General features: G+C 46.8%; 2 protein-coding genes across 6 annotated transcripts in view; both read left to right on the top strand.

Annotated features, from left to right (window-relative positions):
• The window catches only part of LOC110091515 (uncharacterized), a 20,136-nt gene extending 10,066 nt beyond the window's left edge, over positions 1-10,070 (top strand). The window contains exon 5 of the mRNA XM_078388129.1: positions 8,196-10,070. The gene's annotated coding sequence lies outside the window, so the exon portion shown is untranslated. The remainder of the gene's footprint in view (positions 1-8,195) is intronic.
• Positions 1,117-22,902, top strand: LOC110071339 (uncharacterized). 5 transcript variants are annotated; one of them, XM_078388100.1, is made up of 5 exons: positions 1,124-1,191; positions 4,077-5,026; positions 6,144-6,249; positions 7,069-8,212; positions 22,101-22,902. In XM_078388100.1, exons 2-5 carry the CDS (start codon positions 4,232-4,234, stop codon positions 22,252-22,254), a joined length of 2,199 nt encoding a protein of 732 aa, XP_078244226.1. In that variant the 5' UTR covers positions 1,124-1,191; positions 4,077-4,231; the 3' UTR covers positions 22,255-22,902. The 5 variants fall into 5 exon arrangements, with proteins under 5 accessions (XP_078244223.1, XP_078244226.1, XP_078244227.1 ...); XM_078388097.1 differs by lacking the exons at positions 4,077-5,026; positions 6,144-6,249; positions 7,069-8,212 and adding exons at positions 14,692-15,637; positions 19,878-19,983 and having other exon boundaries at positions 1,117-1,191; positions 20,689-22,902; XM_078388101.1 differs by lacking the exon at positions 22,101-22,902 and having other exon boundaries at positions 7,069-10,070.

Below are 22,902 nucleotides of genomic sequence, written 5' to 3'. Positions count from 1 at the left end.
ACAAGAAATCAGGACTTCTCGGGGGTGTCCCCTCAACTTTGGAACAGCTTGCCCTCAGAGATCTGCGTTGGCACCCTCACTGGCTATCTTTAAGAGCCAATTAAAGACTTGGCGCTTTAGGCAGACCTTCCTTCCTACCAATACTTGACTTTTACTTTCTGCTTGGCCTCTTGCTTACTTTTCCATCTTGATTAACATTAATATTGTCAATTTAAATTATTGTTTTAACTGTATTTATGGATGGTTTTGGATGTGAGCCGCCAGGAGTAGACGCAGTCTAGAAGGGCGGGATAAAAATCTAATTAAAAAAATGAAATAAATGAATGCCCAGTTACGTGGGCCATTGGCTGGACCAGTGACGGAAATGAGAGATTTGCCTCTGGTCCAGCAGGGCCTGTGCGATGGTCTCAGTTTCCCCGCACAGCGAACCTGCACGGCGTGTGCCAGGAGCATTTTGGCCAGAAAAAGGCTTATGGAAGTTGGAGAAAGAAGCCAGATGAGGATAGCCCAGAGGTGTCTAAAGTACTTTTTATAACTAAAACCTCCCCCAAAGCAGGCCTGGGAGGGCGGAAGCCCCATAACAAGGCCAGCCAAAGCCAGAGAACAGCAATTCTTAGGAAACCACAAGGAAGGCTGGTGCACACCACACCATTTCTGTAGTTCAGCCAGAAGAATCGGGAGACAGCGGGAACCGTGCTCCTCTTTGCCGCCTTCTAGGGCGGAGCGGCCATGTTTGGCCTGCTTTGGGGGGGCTCCCTCTGCACTGCACTATTCAGGAAAACATTCCTAGGGAAGGTTTTGTAATAAAACTGGAACCTCAAGAAGAAAAGTGGTCTGGACCAGATGGGCGGGATACAAATCAAATAAATAAATAAAACAAAAAGTACTAAATTTCCCAGGTCCTGAGGAGCCGAGGTAATATAACCCCATGCGACGCAGACAACTTTCAGAGACACAGAAGGACCAAACATTCTGGAACAAAAAAATCTATTTGAAAAACCATCTCGGAAGCCAGGGAATGACTTGCTCTGGATGGACAAAGAGTTAAACCCACAGAGTTAGGATTCCTAGAGAGGCCCGGCTTGGAAGGGGTTCCTCTAGGGAGGGAGGAGGGAGCAAGAGTAACGGTTCCGCTTCCGGTGGGGACTCCCTCGCCAGCCTTCCTTTCCAGCGGGAATTCCCTTGGAGCGGGTGAGAAACGTGGGTTGCCCTGCCTGCCCTTTAAGGAGGGCTTCTTGCAGGGAGGGAGAGGTGGGAGGGGGGGAAGAGGGAAAGCAATCAAGGGGGCGAGCGATCGGCTTGGAGGGTCCCGAGTTCTCCCCCTTCCCCAAAGGTCTCCTTCTGTTCCTTCTTCCAAGCCCTCGTTTTGGCTGCTCGGGGGGCCCGATCCACCTTTTCAAGAGCAAACCTACCTGTGCCATCCGTGGACTTTTTTGCACGGGCGATGGCGGGGGCAGAAGCAGCAGCCCCCTGTGCAGGCTGGGCGGGCTTTTTTTTCCCTGGTTGCCAACTGACCGGGGTGGGACAAGTGCCTCGGTCTGTCCCGGTGCCTTGACCAGCCTTTGGCTCCGTTGCCAGCCTGGAAAGGAGCCGGAGAGGAGACGCCTCAGCCGCTAAAGGGTGCGAAGGAAAGCCTGCCTTGAAAGGCAGAAAGAGCCGAAGTAAACCCTGTTCAATGGGCTTTATTGCTACAGGATAGCAGTCTCAACTTACTTATTTACATTTTTATTTGAAATATTTTGACGTGGCATTTCTCCCTAAGAAAGACCCAAAGCGTAACGGTTACAAAACAATTTTGAAATCCAAAAAGAGTAAGTATGCAAATACTAAAAGGGATCAAACAGATACCCCACTGAAAGACGATAAACAAAAGCAGTATCAAAAACGCATTCAAAGCAGTGAGGCATAGTCATCCGTTATAAAAATGGCTTAAATAAATTATTTGTAATGGCTATAGTCCTGTTGGAGTTTGCATAAGGTTTGTGATGAAAGTGCAGGGGACCATCTCAGTCCCACGCCTGGTCATCCATGCCTTTATGCAACTAAATTGTGGGCCTAATCAATTACTAGTAATTAGCCACAGCAAGTTAAACAGTTTTACATTTCTCTGAAGAGGATTCCAGCTGACACTATTTTAAAGCAGCCATTCTCAACCTTTTTTGGCCACTGCCATAGATACAACGTGAAAGAACTACAGTTGTGCCTCGACTTAAGGACCTCAATCCATTCCTGAATGATGGTGGCAACTTGAAATGGGCTTAAGTCGAAGCACCATTTCCCATAGGAATGCATTGGAATGTGAATAATCTGTTGCGGCTGAAAAATAAACAAACAGAACACTGCAAACTCCATTGGAACGCATTGGGGCCGAAAAGAAAATCACACACACACAAAACAATGCAAATCCCATCGGAACACGTTGGGGCCGGAAAAACACACACCAAATGACCAAAAAAACATGCAAGCCCCATTGGAAGGCACTGAGGCAAAAAAGAACCTCCACACCAAAAAAAAAAAACAAACAAAACTTCACAGCACAGAAACATAACCCCCCAGCCCAAACCCACCATGCAAAACCCTGTAAATGTACTTACTCAGAAGCACAAAGCCACACCAGCCAGTCCGAAGCCTCCTGTGACACATACTCTCTGTTGGGGTGAAAGAGCTACAAAGAAGCAGCCTCTTCACCAGACAACAGTACATTTGAATTCCCCGCCTTTCTCCCCACCTTTTTTCCTGTCGTAACTCAAAGCTCCGGTAGCAAGTCAAAGCAAAATTTACGGCTGGAGTTTGTCGAAACTCGAAACGGTCATAAGTCGGGACATTCATAAGTCGAGGCACCACTATATAGGCAGAATCAGGACTAAGTCACCTCACAAACCTTATAAGATGATGCGTGTGTGACACCTGTTCCCCGGGTCGTGAGGTGATGTTGGGAGTGCCGTCTCGCCCTAGAGCCTCCGTGGGCACCCAGACAGCACCCAAGCCATTTCCACCCCGGATGCTACACCAGGCAGTGGATACCGTTGATTTAGAACGGGGCATGAAGGGGTTAAGTATAGCTACCCAGACTCCTTTGGTTTGGGCGGGCAAGGGGGCGAGAGATCCTGAGGAGGGGGCAGTTGGGGAGGTCAGTCAACGACGGGCAGGGGAAGAAGGTGGATGGGAATGGGTATCCATCCAGGACCCCTGGTCAGGCAAGTGGGAGCAGGTGTGCTTGACTAAACAAGAAGCGGAAGAGAGAAGGAGGAATGAGGCACGGGTCCGTCCCTCTTATTGGGGAGAAAGAGAGACCCGAGAGTGGTGCAGAAAGTTAGTAGAGGAGAAGAAACGGGTAGAGAGAGAAAGAGAGGAGAAGACCCGATGGCATCTGGAGGAGCTGAGGAGGCTGGGGTATCGTCCGGACCCTGGGAGCACCTCGGGTCAGCAACAGCCTTACCCTGGGGATATACAGGGCTCGAAGAGACGACCCCATTACTAACGATGGAGAAAGAAGACTTCGATCCTGAAGAACCCTCCCAGGTTCAGGCCGGTCCATGGGCGTCGAAGTCCAGTAACCCCTTTGACGAAGATTGGGTGCCCCTGTATGAACCGTTACTTCAACAGGAGAAGTTCATCCCCAACCTGATTGACGTTTCTATTCCGTTACCACAGTTAAATAAAGAAGACAAATGGTTTTGTTCAAATGCGTCTACGGCTTTATTTGGGACGAGGGAGGCGAAGAATAGCGGACCCTCACAGCGTGAAGACTTGTTTCCAGTCTGTGGCCCCCTTCCAATGTTCCATGGACCCCACGTCCTCGGGGTCCTATAGCTGCTGTTGAGAATGGATGCTTTAAAGCAGTGGTTCTTAACCTTGGATTAATCAAGTATTTTTGGACTGCAACTCACAGAAGCCTTCACCACCAGCTGTGGTGGCTAGGATTTCTGGGAGTTGCAGTTCACAAACACCTGAGTAACGCAAGGTTAAGAACCACTGCTTTAAAAGATTTCCGATGCTCTCTGGGGGATTCTCTGCTCAGCAGTGCTTGCCACCCGTCGGGCATGTCACCATTTCTTCTTTATCCCTTTTTCTAGAGATCCCAACGAACAAACTGGAGCGAAGCTGTGAGACACCCAGCAATTGGCGTGGCGTGGCTTCTTTCGGAGCCCTGGAATAGAGGCATTTTCCTGAAAAAAAGGGAGAAGGTCGAGAGGAGGGTTTGGTGAGGTGGACTTTGACCCCAGACAAAATGGCGGCTGAACAGGGGATGCAGCCCCTTGTGGGTTTTCAGTTCCAGGCTGCAGCTGACCCAAACGTGAAGCATGAGATAAAGACAGAGGAGGAAGAGCAGTTTGGTGCTGTGGCTGCCGAGAGCCCTGAAGACGAAGGAAATATCAGGGAATGCCTCTCCAGATGGCCGGAGCAGCAGGTCAAGTCAGAGCCAGGGGAGAGGCTGCTCCGGCAGTGGGAAGACCAGTGGCAGGGCTTCCTGAAGACCGTGGAGTCTCCCTCTTCGTCCGAGTGGGAGAGGCCAGGGCTGCCGGACACGTCGGCCCCGTGGGGCGATGCCCAGGCCTTCCTGGCCTCCTTCGAGCAAGTGGCCGAGGCCTGCTTGTGGCCCAAGGAGGAGTGGGCGGCCCGACTCCGGCCAGCCCTCCGAGGAGAAGCGGGCCAGGCCTTTGTCCGGCTGGAGGCCAGGGACCGAGAGGACTACGGCAAGGTGAAGGCGGCCCTCCTGCGCAGAGAGGCTCTGCGGAGAGAGAAGACCCGGCAGCACTTCCGGAGCTTTGGCTACCGGGAGGCCGAAGGGCCGCGAGCGGTTCACGGCCGGCTGCGGGAGCTTTGCCGCGGGTGGTTGAAGGTGGAGAAGCACACGAAGGAGCAGATCCTGGAAGAGCTGGTCCTGGAGCAGTTCCTGGCCGTCCTTCCGCCGGAGGTCCAGACCTGGGTCAGGGGACACGGGCCCGAGACCGGCGCCCAGGCGGTGGCCCTGGCCGAGGACTTCCTGGGGAGGCCTTGCAAGTCGGAGAGGCTGGAGCAACACGTAAGGGAATAAATACTCTCAGAACGTAATTCACTCTGTGAATCCTTGGAAAGTCCGTCTGTATTCTCAGTAGTTTATTCCCACTAGTGTTACAAAATCCTCTTTCTCTGATGTGTTTTGCTTCTTTCTCAAACCCTAACAAGAGAATGTATGATATATTTGTTATTTCCATTTGTATGCTGTTCTTCTCTACCTAGAGACCCAGAATAGCACACAACACGAAAAAATACATGCTCATTTGTTTACAATATTTATACCCTGCCTTTCTCCTAAAGAGGACCTGAGGCGTCCCACAATATTACTTTACTTTTAATTTTATTGGATTTTTACCCCACCCCCAGACAGAGTCTACTGGAGGCAGGTTACATACATAATAAAAACACAGCAGAAATAACATCCTAAAAACTTCAAGTGTGAAATGCAGCACTATCAGCAACTTCAAGTGTGAAATGCAGCACTATCAGGAAACAAAACAATCTCTTTGTTTTGGGTCCATGTTTCAATGTATAAATATTTGCCATGGAGTCCCACTTTTATGTCTTAATCCATAAAAACTTGAAGGAGATCAAAGATTTTTGTCTTTTTTATCTTTTCTTTTTGCTTGATCTAGAAGACGTACAGTATTTGCTCCATCCCCTGGGTGTCACAGTCCTTTACATATCCCAAAAAGCTCTCATATCACCTCTAAGTCTTCTCTTCTGCTAATTAAACAATCCCAGCCTCCTCAAGTGCTCTTTCTAGGAACAGTAACAACAAGAAGAAGAACAATAATTGCGTGCGATCAATTCAACTCTGACTTATGACAGTCTTTTCCAGGATTTTCTAGATAGAGAATACTGAGCAGTGGTTTCCCATTCTCTTCAACTGGGGGAATTTCTGGGACTGTGCAGCTGGCCCAAGGCTACACAGGCTGGCTCTTCTCCCAGTGGGCCCAGTGGGGAATTGAACTTCTAACCTCTGGCTCCACAGGCAGTTCCCTAAACCACGGAGCTATCCAGGCAGCTAGGAGCAGTTCTATATTCATTATATATATTCGTAGGCAGAACATATGGTTTCTGTAGTGCTCTTAATTTTCTCTCCCTCCCTGTGTCGCATAAAGGCTTGGTTTCCATTTCAGGTCCCGGTGGAAGGGTTAAGTCTCTCTGAGGCAGAACAGGCTTCCTTAGACTGTGAGCAGGATCGTGTTGACTATGAGGCTGGCGAGGGAGTTTCCACCTCTGTGGGTAAGGATTGCCCAATATTCCAAATACTTTTATGCTTTGTATGTTTGTGTGTTTTCCCTCTGAAGTGAGATCTTTTGGTCTGAAAGTCCTGCAGGACTGCAGTTACCATTATCTATCTCTGCTGGGTGTGTGTGTGGAGGGGAGACAGGTTGATCATACCACTAAAGGACCGGAGGGGACTTTGTCAATGAAATCCCTTTTAAAGACCCCTGTTTTGGAGATAGGCAGGGCACAGGAGATTCTAGAAGCCAGAATTACTGTGTTCGATACAAGAATTTATTTCATTTTCCCCCTTTAAAAAAGAACCCAAGGCAGCTTAAATTATAAAAACATAACCTTAAAAGCAAAACACCCGTAAATTTCTCAAATATTTTAAATAAATATTGAAAGTATTATTAAATTTATATATGTTAGATAAAAGCAAGATTTGGAACAGATTTAAAAGCCACAAAATAGAAACCATCCCGTTTTAAAACCTCTCTCAGTCAGTCAGTCAATCACGAAAGTGAACCCTGTCTGAACAGAAAGGTCTTTGCCTGCTTGCGGAAGGACTGCCAAGATGGGGGCAGCCTGGTTTCCAGTGGGAGGGAGTTCCAAAGTCTGGAGTCAGCAACAAAGATGGCCCTCTCCTTTACCCTCTACCAAATGCACGTATGAAGGTGTCAGAACTCAGAGAAATGCCTCCTCCTCTCATCTTAATGTCAGGTTCATATTATTCACACTTCCATCAAGTTAAGAAACTCACTGGGTGAACGTAAGCCACTTCCAGGCACTTGAAAGGGTCACCTTCATTCTCTTCTTGTCCTTCTCTTTCCACAGATGAAGATTTGCTGAGTGCAAATGCGAGGGACCAGCCAGAAAGTGCTGATGAAGGAGCAATGGAGAGCCCAGAAGAGGAGGTCTCCCAATACGGTGACCCAGAAGAACCTTCTCAATATCGGCAGGGATCTGGTCGACCTCAGAGAAGGTCTCCAGTGGAGAAAGGAGGAAACGCCATTCATGGTGAAGGCAGCGAGTCTCTTGGTAGAACCTCAAGCCTACAGGGAATCCACACGATGAACCGAGAGGTTGATGAGAAGGTGGGCAATGATAACTTCCCGAACCACTCGGAGATCATTCAGCTTCAGGCGACTCACAATGCAAGCTTGCCGTATAAATGCCTGGACTGTGGAAAAAGCTTCAATTATAACGCCAGCCTCTTCAAACATCGGATGATCCACACAGGAGAGAAACCGTACAAGTGCTTGGACTGTGGGAAATGTTTCCGTCAAAGTTCAGACCTCATGAGTCATCAGAGGGTCCACACAGGAGAGAAACCATACGAGTGCTTGGAGTGCGGGAGATGTTTCCGCCAAAGTTCGGGCCTCATAAATCATCACAGGATCCACACAGGGGAGAAACCCTACCAGTGTCTGGAGTGTGGAAAAAACTTCCGGGAGAAATCACAACTACGTAGGCACTCCATAGTCCACCAGCTGGAGATAGGAACCAGGCCCTACACGTGTTCGGAGTGTGGGAAGGGCTTCCGCTGGAACTCCAACCTCATTATGCATCAGAAGACCCACATGGGGGCGAAAACTTTTGAGTGCGCAGAGTGTGGGAAGCGCTACTATTCCAACATGAGACTAGTTCAGCACCAAAGAGTCCACACCGCCAGTAACCCGTACACTTGTTCTAGCTGTGGGAAAAGTTTCTGCGACAGCAGCGGGCTGACCAGACACCAGAAGATCCACACGGGGGAGAAGCCGTACAGCTGTACGGATTGTGGGAAAAGTTTTAAGCAGAAATCCAACCTCCGTTCGCATCAGAAAACCCACACGGGAGTGAAGACATTTCTGTGCGTTGACTGTGGGAAAAACTTCAGATCCAGATCGGAACTTCAGAGGCATTATGTGATCCATGTGGAGGATAAAAGTGATAAAAGCCTGGGCGGTGGTGATCCCGAGGTTCCTGCCCAAGAGAAAATGGATGGGGAACAGCCTGTTAGGAAAGAGTAGAGAGAGAGAGAGAAAGGGGAAAGCGAGATCAACTCCAGGAATATCATAAAGGCAGGCCTTGTATTGTTATTCTCCTGGTCCACCAATTTCGTGGTTGGCAACTGGTGGTCCACTTTGGGGGATTATGGGAATTGTAGTCCTGAAGCATGTGGTGGGCATTCATTGCCCACCCTGGTTGACTCAATAATCCTTTGCAAAGGAACAAGAGTACAAAACAAATCAAAACGATGTTGGGGTCTTCTCTTGTCCTCCGGGTGAATTCGTGGAGAATTCGTGGAGAGCCTTAAGCAAAAGTGGTAACAATGCTTTTGTTACGTTTGAGACAATCAGCTGTGTGCGTTTCTAAACCTTGCACGATTTGAAATTCAAATTTAGGATTGTCTCTGTGTGTCAAAAGGTTCATTAAAATCATAGGGGGGTTGGCTGGTAACAGAGGGAAACGGAGTCTTCAAGGGTTCTGGCAACAACAAAGGTTTATTAACATTTAACAGAGGCGTGTCTACAACCACTTCAGTAGGGACTAAGGGGTCCCACTGCGGCTCTATCCTTTCAACAAGTCCTTTTTCATCAACATAATAACTCTGCTTTAGAATGGGGGAGCCGACCCAAAGCGCTCCCGGTCGGTGGGTTTTCTCAATGGGGCGCTCCTCACCGCGCAGATGGTCCCGCAGCAAGGGTGGCGGGCCCAATCCCCTTCGAGAGGTGGTGTGGTGAACGTCGAATCCGGGCGAACCACCCTCGTCCAGTGACCATGTCCTCTGGGGTAAACTACTATGGTCCATTCCAGTGTTTCACGGACCACTACGCCTTCAGGGTGAGGAGGTGGGTCAGGTAGAAGCCCTCCGACCTTCAGGTTTGGAACGTCCTCTAGCGAGGATTTTACCGCATTATTCTCTTCTTTACTGGCTTTCCTTTCCTTTCCTGTCACCAATCTGAATTCCCGCACAAATGTACCCTTCTCTTTATCTTGCTCCCAAACCTCCACCCATTGCTCCGCTCCTTCCTTGTCATCCCACTCTGCAAGGAGAACGTCAGTTTTAACCCCTTTGGGTTCTTCCTTCAGCTCTCTCTCATCCCTTTCCACGACGCGTGTATTCCTGTCAAACGGAGGAGACAGCACACTAGCAGCAGTACCTTCCTCGCACTGTGTTTTTGTTTCAAAGACACGAATGCCTTTTTTTGGCGGGGGACTTTTTTAGGCTTTTCAATGCCATCCCTTTCTTGGTTCTGGGTTCTGGCCTCATCTGAGTGGCGCTTTGCCCAGGATGCTCTTAGTATTTACAAAGCTGTGAAGAATTTATGGTAGTTCAGATCCTTTTATACTCCAGATTCTTCTAATCCCATATTACCTGATCGTTTTTCACACTAGCTGAGGCTGAGGGGAATGCTAGGGCAGAGAGAAATGACCAGTGACACACTTTTAATGCAATATCTCAATCTCATTTTCAAGGGCCTTTAATACACTCAAACCGTTTGAGGGTTGATTCCCAGATAAATATTTTAACTATATAGGAATAATATATGGGTTATACTCTGTTTCTTTCCTTTTGAAGTCCTCACTAAGTCAGGAACCGTTTTGAAGGCCTAAGAAGCTGAAATGTCGTAATCTTGTTTAACATCAAGATTTTCTTCCCTCTTTGTTCTGAGAGGGCACACTTTTCTAACAGTCTTATCTACCTTTCTTTCAAGATAACCCTTGTCTGCATCCAAAAGACTGTTCATTTAATATTATGCTTTGCGTGATGTTCCATAGGTGGAAACTTCTTCCCCCCAATACTTAACATGTTCTGAACCCATTATTCAATAAAGTTGGTTGAAAACCTGTTCTCTGGTGTGGTTCTTCTTACCGTCATCACTTTTGTCCCATTTTTATTGGCACCACTAATATAGGATGACTGATAACATTACATATTTGGAGGATAGTGGAAATTTTGCTCTACATTCAGCAAACCACCCATTCTCTATTGCTGTGTATCTGATGTTAAGGGGTGGGCAAAACTGCTACAGTGATAGGGTTGTCAGCTGTGGGTCCCGCATGCCCCCATTGGCTGCCTTTACGTGATGTCACGGAATGTTTGTGTCCATTCTAACTCCTTAGAGTGACAAGTCAGCCATCAATGTGATAAACCAGACAAATTATTTTCTGCCTTGCAGGGAGGGCGAGGCACAGAACGGTCCGTAAATGGAGTGGTCCTTGTATATCATATGGGAAAAGATAAAAATGAAAATGTAGACAAAAATACCAGGATGGGTCTCACCTATGGAAGCATTTGTTCATCCCAATCTTCTGAACTCTGAATTTTTTTTTATTTATACTGATATCTTAGATATAGAATATGGGACGTGGTGGCGCTGTAGGCTAAACCTCAGAAGCCTGTGCTGCAGGGTCAGAAGACCAGCAGTCGTAAGATCAAATCCACGTGATGGAGTGAGCGCCCATCACTTGTCCCAGCTCCCGCCAACCTAGCGGTTCGAAAGCATGCAAATGCGAGTAGATCAATAGGGACCACCTCGGTGGGAAGGTAACGGCGTTCTGTGTCTACGTCGCACTGGCCATGTGACCATGGAAATATTGTTTTCGGACAAAACGCTGGCTCTATGGCTTGGAAACGGGGATGAGCACCGCCCCCTAGAGTCGAACACGACTGGACAAAAATTGTCAAGGGGAACCTTTACCTTTACCTTAGATATAGACAGGAGATTAAAACCGAAACAAGACCTTATAGACCAGGGATTAGGTGCATCGTGGTTGCCCATAATGAAACACAATCTAGATATGAAAGGGATTTTAAAATGTGTGAATTTTAGAAAGAACAATGCTTGACCAAATAATGTTAACAGCAGATGATAATTAGGAAAAAATATAAATTTCTTTTAAATTGGAAAATGGAGGACGAACAGGTCAAAGAAATGATGGTTCAATGGGCAAATTTTTTTGGATATAATATCGGCATTGAAAAATGGCAAAAGCTGTGGTCCAGAAACTATAAAATGACAATGGCAACGTCTTATAAAGAGAACTTATACAAAATGTTTTATAGATGGCATTTACCATCCGATAGATTAGCCAAAATGTACCCTAATAGATCAAACAAATGCTGGAAATATAAAAAAACTGGAACTTATTATCATCTTTGGTGGACCTGTGATAAAGCAAAAAAGAAATTGGAAAAAATACATATATGGCTTGTTAAAATAATCAAAAAACATGTAGATTTTAAGCCAGAACTCTTTTCACTAGGTATAATGCCAGAAAGTGTTGATAAACAAAATGTATATTTAATACTGCATATTTTAACAGCTGCAAGAATTATATTCGCACAACACTGGAAAAATGAAGAAACACCTATAGATCAAGAAATAATTTAAAAGATATTGGACTGCGCCAAATTGGATACACTGACATTGAACATCAAAGGAAAGGAAGGTTCACAATATTATCAAACACGGAACTTGTTTTGTCAATGGTTAGAAACACGTTGTATAAATTAGGAGCTTGATATGTATTGTAGTTTTATTGGCAAATGATTGTGGGCTGCTGAACCCAGGTGACACGATGCTAAATAAGCATAGATGGAATTTATATATTATAATAATAAAAAGAAAAAAAATTAAAAAATAAATGGACTGGTGAGAAAAACCCCATTTAGGATGTGCTTTTTTGCTTCTGAGCCTCCATGGCAGTTATTTTTAATGTGGCATTTTTTGATCTCTTTTAGTATTTGTATATTTCCCTTTTTTAGTTTTAATGATTGTCTTTTCACAATGCAAGTCCCTTTGGGTCCTTTTTATGGATGGAGGGAGGGCGGGAAGGATAACTTTGACTTCCGAATGTGCCCTGCTGAGAAGGAGCCAGGGGCGAGGGCTTTGGACTCTCATGCCCAGTTATGTGGCATCTTGAAGACCTTGGGCTGGACCAGTGACAGAAATGAGAGATTTGCCTCTGGTCCAGCAGGGCCTGTGCGATGGTCTCAGTTTCCCTGCACAGCGAACGTGCACGGTGTGTGCCAGGAGCATTTTGGCCAGACAAAGGCTTCTGGAAGTTGGAAAAGAAGGGGACAAGATGGGGACAGCCTAGAGGTGTCTAAAGTAGTTGTGGGTTTTTCGAGCTTGGGTGTCTACTTTTTAAAAACAGAACTAAGCAAAACCTCCTCCAAAGGGTTGCCTTCTGTCATAAATGACTCGACAGCACACACTCCTTATTGTTACTATTGGAAAAAAATACCAGGCACAGACAATCAAACATAAAAACATTGACTGGCATCATCATACCAAAAAAATCACCACCTTTTCTAGTTTCATGGTACTCCATTGAATCTTGGAGGGTGCATACATTTCCTATAGGGCAGTGGTCCTCAACCTTGGTTCTCCAGATGTTCTTGGACTTCAATTCCCAGAAATCCTGGCCAGCAGAAGTGGTGGTGAAGGATTCTGGGAGTTGTAGTTCAATAACATCTGGAGGCCCAAGGTTGAGGACCACTGCTATAGGGGGCTCAGGAGAAGAAGCAAGAATCTGGGTTAAGGAGGAAAAGGGGGGGGGAATCCCACTCTTCAGGAAAACATCACTAGGGCTGGCTTTGTAACACAGTAAAACTGGAACCACAACAAGAATTAACACAAAAAGTACTACATTTCCTGGGTCCTGAGGAGCCGAGGTAATATAACCCCATACATCCCATAAAGAGTTCAGATACACACAAACACCCAATTTCTGCAGAAGGACCATAAATTCTGAAACAAAAAATACTGTATATGTGTTTCAAAAACCATCTCGAAAGCCAGGGAATGACTCGCTCTGGATCGACCAAGAGTTAAACGGAGTAAGGTTTCCTAGAGAGGCCCGGCTTGGAAGGGGTTCCCCTGGGGCGAGAAGTGGGAGAAAAAGTAAAGGTTCCGCTTCCGGTCGGGACTCCCTCGCCAGCCTTGCTTTCCAGCGGGAATTCCCCGGAGCGGGTGAGAGGCGAGGGTTGCCCTGCCTGCCCTTTAAGGGGGCTTCTTGCAGGGAAGGCGAGGTTGGGGGGGGGAGAGGGAAAGCAATCAAGGGGGCGAAAGGGGGGCGAGCGATGGGCTTGGAGGGTCCCGGGATCTCCCTCTTTCCCCAAAGGGCTCCTTTTGTTCCTTCTTCCAAGCCCTCATTTTGGCTGCTCGGGGGTCCCGATCCACCTTTTCAAGAGCAAACCTACCTGTGCCATCCGTGGACTTGCACGGGCGATGGCGGGGGCAGAAGCAGCAGCCCCCTGTGCAGGCTGGGCGGGTTTTTCTTTCCTGGTTGCCAACTGACCGGGGTGGGACAAGTGCCTCGGTCTGTCCCGGTGCCTTGACCAGCCTTTGCCTCCGTTGCCAGCCTGGAAAGGAGCCGGAGAGGAGACGCCTCAGCCGCTAAAGGGTGCGAAGGAAAGCCTGCCTTGAAAGGCAGAAAGAGCCCAAGTAAACCCTGTTCAATGGGGCTTCATTGCTAGATAAGCGAGTACAGGATAGCAGTCTCAACTTACTTATTTACATTTTTATTTGAAAAAAATTTTACCTGGCATTTCTCCCTAAGAAGGACCTAAGGTGGCTATGACGGTTAAAAAAAACAATATAATCAAATCCAAAAACAGTAAGTATACAAATACTAAAAAGGATCAAACAGATACCCAACAGAAAGATGGTAAACAAAAGCAGTATCAAAAAACACATTCAAAGACATCTATTATAAAAATGGCTTAAATCAATTAAATGTAATGACTATACTCCTGTTGGGAGTTTAGATAAGCTTTGTGATGAAAGTGCAGGGGACCATTTCAGTCTCATTCCTGGTCATCCATGGCTTTATGCAACTAACTTGTGAACCTCATAAATTACCAGTAAATAGCCACAGCAAGGTAAGCAAAGTTTTACATGCCTCTGAAGAGGATTCCAGCTGATACTATTTTAAAGCAGCCATTCTCAAACTTTTTTGGCCACAGCCATAAACATAATGTGAAAGAACTACAGTGGTGCCTCGACTTGTGACCTTAATCCGTTCTGGAATGATGCTCGTAACTCGAAGTGGTTGTAAATTGAAGCGCAATTTCCCATAAGAATGCATTGAAGTGTGATTAATCCGTTCCACGTGGAAAAAAAATTAAAAACAAAACTTAACACAATACTGCAAGCCTAATATGAATGTGTTGGGGCCGAGGGAAAAAATCACCAATAACACACAAACAAAAAAACCAATGCAAGCCCCATTGGAACGCGTTGTGGCAAAAAACACAAACCTTATAAGATGATGTGTGAAGACTTGTTTCCAGTCTGTGGCCCCCTTCAAATGTGCCATGGACCCCACCTCCTCGGGGCCCTATAGCCACTGATGAGAATGGCTGCTTTCAAGGATTTGCAATGCTCTCTGGGGGATTCTCTGCTCAGCAGTGCTTGCCACCCATCGGGCACGTCACCATTTCTTCTTTATCTCTTTTTCTAGAGATCCCAACAAACTGAAGCAAAGCTGTGAGACACCCAGAAATTGGTGTGGTGTGGCCTCTTTTGGAGCCCTGGAACAGAGGCCTTTTCCTGCAAAAAAGGGACAAGGTCGAGAGGAGGGTTTGGTGAGGTGGACTTTGACCCAAGACAAAATGGCGGCTGAACAGGAGATGCAGCCCCTTGTGAGTTCCCAGTTACCGGCTGCAACTGAACAAAATGTGAAGCATGCGATCAAGACGGAGGAGGAACAGCAGTTTGGTGCTGTGGCTGCCGAGAGCCCTGAAGATGAAGGAAATATCAGGGAATGCCTCTCCAGATGGCCGGGGCAGCCGGTCCAGCCGGAGCCGGGGGAGAGGCTGCTCCGGCAGTGGGAAGACCAGTGGCAGGGCTTCCTGAAGACCGTGGAGTCTCCCTCTTCGTCCGAGTGGGAGAGGCCAGGGCTGCCGGACGCGTCGGCCCCGTGGGGCGATGCCCAGGCCTTCCTGGCCTCCTTCGAGCAAGTGGCCGAGGCCTGCTTGTGGCCCAAGGAGGAGTGGGCGGCCCGACTCCGGCCAGCCCTCCGAGGAGAAGCGGGCCAGGCCTTCGTCCGGCTGGAGGCCAGGGACCGAGAGGACTACGGCAAGGTGAAGGCGGCCCTCCTGCGCAGAGAGGCTCTGCGGAGAGAGAAGACCCGGCAGCACTTCCGGAGCTTCGGCTACCGGGAGGCCGAAGGGCCGCGAGCGGTTCACGGCCGGCTGCGGGAGCTTTGCCGCGGGTGGTTGAAGGTGGAGAAGCACACGAAGGAGCAGATCCTGGAAGAGCTGGTCCTGGAGCAGTTCCTGGCCGTCCTTCCGCCGGAGGTCCAGACCTGGGTCAGGGGACACGGGCCCGAGACCGGCGCCCAGGCGGTGGCCCTGGCCGAGGGCTTCCTGGGGAGGCCTTGCAAGTCGGAGGGGCTGGAGCAGCACGTAAGGGAATAAATACTCTCAGAACGTAATTTTATTTGTTTACAGTATTTATACCCTACCTTTCGCCTAAAAAGGACCCGAGGCGGCCCACAATATTTAAAAAAAATCTGGAGGTCACTGGGTTGGGCAAGGCTGGTCACAGGAACCAGTTGCATTCCCCAGAAGAAATAGTGCCAAGGAAGATGGAATAACAGCTTTCCTTACAGGTGTCTTCTCTTTCCCCACCCTTATTTTTAGTAGTGACTGAGCAACCCTCTGAACCTCCTCAGTGTCAAACACAGAGAGAACCTGTTTATTCAAGATTAAAGAGTTACTCTGAGGGATGTGGTGGCACTGTGGGCTAAACTGCAGAAGCCTGTGCTGCAGGGTCAGAAGAACAGCAGTCGTAAGATCGAATCGACACGACAGAGTGAGCTGCCATCGCTTTGTCCCAGCTCCTCTACAAGCTAGCAGTTCAAAAGCATATAAATGCGAGTAGATAAATAGGTACCATCTCGGTGGGAAGGTACAAAATGGCGCTCCCTAGTCATGTTGGCCACGTGACAGCGGAAACTGTCTTCGGACAAGCTCTGGCTCTACGGCTTGAAGAGCAGGATGAGCACCGCCCCCCTATGGTCGGACACGACTAGACTAAAAAATGTCAAGGGGAACCTTTACCTTTACCAAAGCTTACCGGGTCCATCTCCAAGTCAATCCACAGCTGTAACATTTCTGACATATATGTTTAAAACCAATCTCAATGGACTCAATATTAGCCAACATTTCTTAGGCCATTATCAAATGCAAAACACTGCAGTAACTGTGTTGTACCTGCTGTATTTTTCATCTGTATTTCCTTCCTAGCTAAGTAGAGCCACCTCAAAGGCCCAATTAGAGATCCTCAATACCATGTTGTAATCTTGTTTTCTATAGCTCAAGATTACTTTATTGTTCCATGTATAAGACGTCCCATCTATAAGACACCCCCCCACTTTTCTAATCCAAAATTAAGAAATCTAAGTGGGGCTTAGCAAATGTAGGGCAAAAGAGATCAATGTGCTTCAGGATCGCTTTGATCCCTGCTTTCCCCTGCACTTGTTTTCTCTCCTCACCTTACTTCCATGTATAAGACGACGCACAATTTTGAGTCTAAAGATTTTAGACAAAAGTATAGTCTCATTCTAGGGGATTGGAATGCTAAAGTGGGGATTCAAGAGATAAAAGGAACAACAGGGAAGTTTGGCCTTGGAGTTCAAAACGAAGCGTGGCAAAGGCTAATAGAGTTTTGTCAAGAGAACAAGCTGGTCGTCACAAACACTCTTTTCCAACAACACAAGAGGCGACTCTATACATGGAAATCACCAGATGGGCAATACTGAAATCAGATTGATTATGTTCTCTGCAGCCAAAGATGGAGAAGCTCTATAGGGTCAGCAAAAACAAGACCTGGAGCTGATTGTGGCTCTGATCATCAGCTTCTCATAGCAAAATTCAAGCTTAAACTGTAGAGAGTAGGAAAAACCACTGGGCTCATCAGGTATAATCTAAACCAAGGGTTTTAAACTCAATTTACCTGTGGGCCGCTAGAGGCAGAGTCTGGGTGAGGCTGGGCCGCATTAGATTTTCCACCAAGCGGAGCAAGAGCCTGAGGAAGCTGCCCAGGAGTTTCCTTAGCCGACAGACAGGTGGGCTGGCTGGCAGGCTGCAGTTCCGGATGGAGGGTGCAAGAGGTGCTGTCTTGGGAGAGAGCCGGCGAGCGAGGCAAGGCTTTTTTTTTACTCTTGAGAGCAGAGGATGTGTGGGCGCTTTGTGGCGGGCATGCAAGGTGAGGGCCACAAACTATCATCTGGGGGGCCGCATGTTTGAGACCCCTGATCTAAACCTAATCCCTTATGAATACACAGTGGAAGTGAAGAACAGATTTAAGGAACTGGATTTGGTGGACAGAGTGCCTGAAGAACTTTGGATAGAGGCTCGCAACATTGTACAGACGGCAGCAACAAAAACTTTTCCAAAGAAAAGGAAATGCAAGAAAGCAATGTGGCTGTTCAACAACGCCTTACAAATAGCAGAGAAGAGAAGGGAAACCAAATGCACGGGAGATAGGGAAAGTTACAGAAAATTGAATGCAGACTTCCAAAGAATAGCAAGGAGAGACAAGAGGGCCTTCTTAAATGAACAATGCAAAGAAATAGAGGAAAAGAATAAAAAAGGGAAAACCAGAAATCTGTTCAAGACAATTGGAGATATTAAAGGAACATTTTGTGCAAAGATGAACATGATAGACAAAAATGGGAGAGGCCTCACAGAAGCAGAAGACGTCAAGAAGAGGTGGCAAGAATACACAGAGGACTTATACCAGAAAGATTTGGATATCCAGGACAACCCAGATAGTGTGGTTGCTGACCTTGAGCCAGACATCCTGGAGAGTGAAGTCAAGTGGGCCTTAGAAAGCTTGTCTAACAACAAGGCCAGTGGAGGTGGTGGCATTCCAGTTGAACTATTTAAAATCTTGAAAGATGATGCTGTTAAGTTGCTATATTCAATATGCCAGCAAGTTTGGAAAACTCAGCAGTGGCCAGAGAATTGGAAAAGATCAGTCTGCATCTCAATCCAAAAGAAGGACAGTGCCAAAGAATGCTCCAACTGCCGTACAATTGCTCTCATTTCCCACGCTAGCAAGGTTATGCTCAAAATCCTCCAAGTTAGGCTTCAGCAGTATGTGGACCAAGAACTCCCAGAAGTACAAGCTGGATTTCGAAGGGGCAGAGGAACTAGAGATCAAATTGCTAACATGCGCTGGATTATAGAGAAAGCCAGAGAGTTCCAGAAAAACATCTACTTCTGCTTCATTGAGTATGCAAAAGCCTTTGACTGTGTGGACCACAGCAAACTATGGCAAGTCCTTAAAGAAATGGGAGTGCCTGACCACCTTGTCTATCTCCTGAGAAACCTATACGTGGGCCGGGAAGCAACAGTTAGAACTGGATATGGAAACACTGATCAGTTCAAAATTGGGTAAGGAATACAACAAGGCTGTATATTGTCCCTCTGCTTATTTAACTTATATGCAGAATACATCATGCGAAAGGCCAGACTGGAGGAATCCCAAAGCGGAATTAAGATTGCCGGAAGAAATATCAACAACCTCTGATATGAAGATGATACCACTCTGATGGCAGAAAGTGAGCAGGAATTAAGGAACCCTGTAATGAGGGTGAAAGAGGAGAGTGCAAAAAATGGCCTGAAGCTCAACATCAAAAAAACTAAGATCATGGCCACTGGTCCCATCACCTCCTGGCAAATAGAAGGGGAAGATATGGAGGTAGTGACAGATTTTACTTTCTTGGGCTCCATGATCACTGCAGATGGTGACAGCAGCCACGAAATTAAAAGAAGCCTGCTTCTTGGGAGGAAAGCAATGACAAACATCGACAGCATCTTAAAAAGCAGAGACATCACCTTGCCAACAAAAGTCCGAATAGTCAAAGCTATGTTTTTTCCAATAGCAATGTATGCAAGTGAGAGCTGGACCATAAAGAAAGCTGACCGCCGAAGAACTGATGCTTTTGAATTGTGATGATGGAGGAGGCTCTTGAGAGTCCCCTGGACTGCAAGGAGAAGAAACCTATCCATTCTAAAGGAAATCAAGCCTGAGTGCTCACTGGAAGGACAGATCCTGAAGCTGAGGCTCCACTATTATGTGTTAATCCATAAAAGCTTGAAGTTGTCCCAACATTTTTGTCGTTTTTATCTTTTATTTTTCCTTTCTTTTTGCCTGATAACAGAAGACGTATTTGCTCCATCCCCTGGGTGTCAGAGTCCTTAACATATCCAAAAAGATCTCTCATATCACCTCTAAGTCTTCTCTTCTGCGAATTAAACCCAGCCTCCTCAACTACTTTTTGTAGGAACAGTAAAAAGAACAACAACAACAAGAATTATTTTTTTTCAGGATTTTCTAGATAGAGAATACTGAGAAGTGGATTCCCATTCTCTTCTCCTGGGGGAATTTCTGGGACTGTGCAGCTGGCCCAAGGCTACACAGGCTGGCTCTTCTCCCAGGAGGCCCAGTGGGGAATTGAACTTCTAACCTCTGGCTCCACAGGCAGTTCCCTAAACCACGGAGCTATCCAGGCAGCTAGGAGCAGTTCTATATCCATTACTGTATATATATTCATAGGAAGAACATATGGTATCTTTACTGCTTTTAATTTTCTGTCTCTCCCTGTGTCACATAAAGGCTTGGTTTCCATTTCAGGTCCTGGTGGAAGGGTTACATCTCTCTGAGGCAGAACAGGCTTCCTTAGACTGTGAGCAGGATCGGGTTGACTATGAGGCTGGCGAGGGAGTTTCCACCTCTGTGGGTAAGGATTGACAATATTCCAAATACTTTGATGCTTTGTATGTTTGTGTGTTTTTCCTCTGAAGTGAGATCTGTTGGTCTGAACGTCCTGCAGGACTGCAATTACCTTTATTTATCTTTGCTAGGTGTTGGGAGTGGGAAAGGGAGATCATACCACTAAAGGGCCGGAGGGGACCTTTTCAGTGAAATCCTTTTAAAAGACCCCTATCTTGGAGATAGGCAGCGCGCAGGTGATTCTAGAAGCCACCAACCCCTGGTTATAGTACAGAATTATATCTTTAGAAACAAGAATTTTTTATTTGAAAATTTTCCCCCTTTAAAAAAGGACCTAAGGCAGCTTACATCATTAAAAAATACATTAAAAGCAAAACACCAGTAAATTACTCAAATATTTTAAATAAATATTAAAAATATTATTAAACTTGCGGAAGGACTGCAAAGATGGGGCCAGACTAGCCTCCAGTGGGAGGGAGTTCTAAAGTCTGGAATCGGCAAAAAAGAAGGCCCTCTCCTGTACCCTCTACCAAATGCACCTGTGAAGGTGGCAGAACTCAGAGAAAGGCCTCCTCTGATGATCTTAATATCCAGGCAAGCTCTTATTATTCACACTTCCATCCAGTTAAGAAACTAACTGGGTGAATATAAGCCAGTTCCAGGCACTTGAAAGGGTCACGTTCATTCCCTTCTTCTCCTTCTCTTTCCACAGGTGAAGACTTGCTGAGTGTAAATGCGAGGGACCAGCCAGAAAGTGCTGATGAAGGAGCAGTGGAGAGCCCAGAAGAGGAGGTCTCCCAAAATGGTGACCCAGAAGAACCTTCTCAATATTGGCAGGAATCTGGTCAACCTCAAAGAAGGTCTCCAGTGGAGAAAGGAGGAAACGCCATTCATTGTGAAGGCAGCGAGTCTCTTGGTAGAACCTCAAGCCTACAGGGAATCCACACGATGAACCAAGAGGTTCATGAGAAGGTGGGCAATGATAACTTCCCGAACCACTCGGAGATCATTCAGCTTCAGGCGACTCACAATGCAAGCTTGCCGTATAAATGCTTGGACTGTGGAAAGAGCCTCAGTTGTAGCACCAACCTCACCCGACATCGGAGGATCCACACAGGAGAAAAACCATACAAATGCATAGAGTGTGGGAGATGTTTCCGCCAAAGTTGGGACCTCACAAATCATCAGAGGATCCACACAGGAGACAAACCGTACAAATGCTTTGACTGTGGGAAATGTTTCCGCCAAAGTTGGGGCCTCAGAAATCATCAGAGGATCCACACAGGAGAGAAACCGTACAAATGCTTTGACTGTGGGAAATGTTTCCGCCAAAGTTCAGGCCTCATGAATCATCAGAGGATCCACACAGGAGAGAAACCGTATAAATGCTTGGACTGTGGGAAATGTTTCCATCAAAGTTCGGGCCTCACATATCATCAGAGGATCCACAGAGGAGAGAAACTGTACAAATGCTTGGAGTGTGGGAAATATTTCCACCATAGATTGAGCCTCACAAATCATCAGAGGATCCACACAGAGGAGAAACCCTATCAGTGTCTAGTCTGTGGAAAAAGCTTCCTGGAGAAATCTGAAATACGTAGGCACTCCATAGTCCACCAGCGGGAGATGGGAACCAGGCCCTACACATGTTCAGAGTGTGGGAAGGGCTTCCGCTGGAACTCCAAACTCATTACACATCAGAAGACCCACATGAGGGCAAAACCCTTTGGGTGCGCAGTGTGCGGGAAGAGCTACAATTCCCACATGAGACTAGTTCAGCACCAAAGAGTCCACACCGCCAGTAACCCGTACACATGTTCTAGCTGTGGGAAAAGTTTTTGCGACAGCAGGGGTCTGACCAGACACCAGAAGATCCACACGGGGGGAAAGCCGTACAGCTGTACGGATTGTGGGAAAAGCTTTAAGCAGAAATCCAACCTCCGTTCGCATCAGAAAACCCACACGGGAGTGAAGACATTTCTGTGCGTTGACTGTGGGAAAAACTTCAGATCCAGATCAGAACTTCAGAGGCATTATGTGATCCATGTGGAGGATAAAAGTGATAAAAGCCTGGGCGGTGGTGATCCCGAGGTTCCTGCCCAAGAGAAAATGGATGGGGAACAGCCTGTTAGGAAAGAGTAGAGAAAGAGAGAGAAGGGGAAAGCGAGATCAACTGCAGGAATATCATAAAGGCAGGCCTTGTGTTGTTATTCTCCTGGTCCACCAATTTCGTGGTTGGCAACTGGTGGTCCACTGTGGGGGATTATGGGAATTGTAGTCTTGAAGCATGTGGAGGGCATTCATTGCCCACCCTGATTGACTCAATAATCCTTTGCAAAGGAACAAGAGTACAAAACAAATCAAAACGATGTTGGGGTCTTCTCTTGTCCTCCAGGTGAATTCGTGGAGAGTCTTAAGCAAAAATGGGAACAATGCTTTTGTTATGTTTGAGACAATCAGCTGTGTCCGTTTCTAAACTTTGCACAACTTGAAATTTGAACTGAATGTTGTCTCTGTGTTTTTGTTTTAAGACACGAATGCTTTTTTTGGCGGGGGACATTTTCTCTTTTAGGCTTTTCAATGCCAACCCTTTCTTGGTTCTGGGTTCTGGCCTCATCTGAGTGGCGCTTTGCCCAGGATGCTCTTAGTATTTACAAAGCTGTGAAGAATTTGTGATAGGTCAGATCCTTTTATACTCCGAATTCCTCTAATCCCACTGTGGCGATCCCCTTGGTTGCCCCTTTATTTTTTGGGGCTCCCCAAAGGTAAACACGCCTTTTTCCTTTTTTTCGCTGCCACCAGGTATTTCTCCTAATACCACTACAATTCCCACACATAGGAGCTGCTCATATAACTTAGGAATCAAGAGTTTGATCAAATATTCTTTTATTAATGAATAAAATCATAAGGAGAATTAAATATATAA

The sequence above is a fragment of the Pogona vitticeps genome, chromosome 2 (genome assembly GCF_051106095.1).
Source record: "Pogona vitticeps strain Pit_001003342236 chromosome 2, PviZW2.1, whole genome shotgun sequence".
Classification (NCBI taxonomy): Eukaryota; Metazoa; Chordata; class Lepidosauria; order Squamata; family Agamidae; genus Pogona; species Pogona vitticeps.
Note: the sequence above shows the minus strand (reverse complement) of the source record. Positions and strands in the feature narration are given on the sequence as shown.

What these genes read in the sequence shown, in the direction of transcription:
- LOC110071339 (XM_078388097.1), top strand. Translation starts at nt 14,843, where the DNA reads ATGGCGGCTGAACAGGAGATGCAGCCCCTTGTGAGTTCCCAGTTACCG. An exon ending in CGGAGGGGCTGGAGCAGCAC is followed by an intron (nt 15,638 to 19,877) that starts GTAAGGGAATAA and finishes TTTCCATTTCAG; the next exon opens with GTCCTGGTGGAAGGGTTACA. An exon ending in GGGAGTTTCCACCTCTGTGG is followed by an intron (nt 19,984 to 20,688) that starts GTAAGGATTGAC and finishes CTCTTTCCACAG; the next exon opens with GTGAAGACTTGCTGAGTGTA.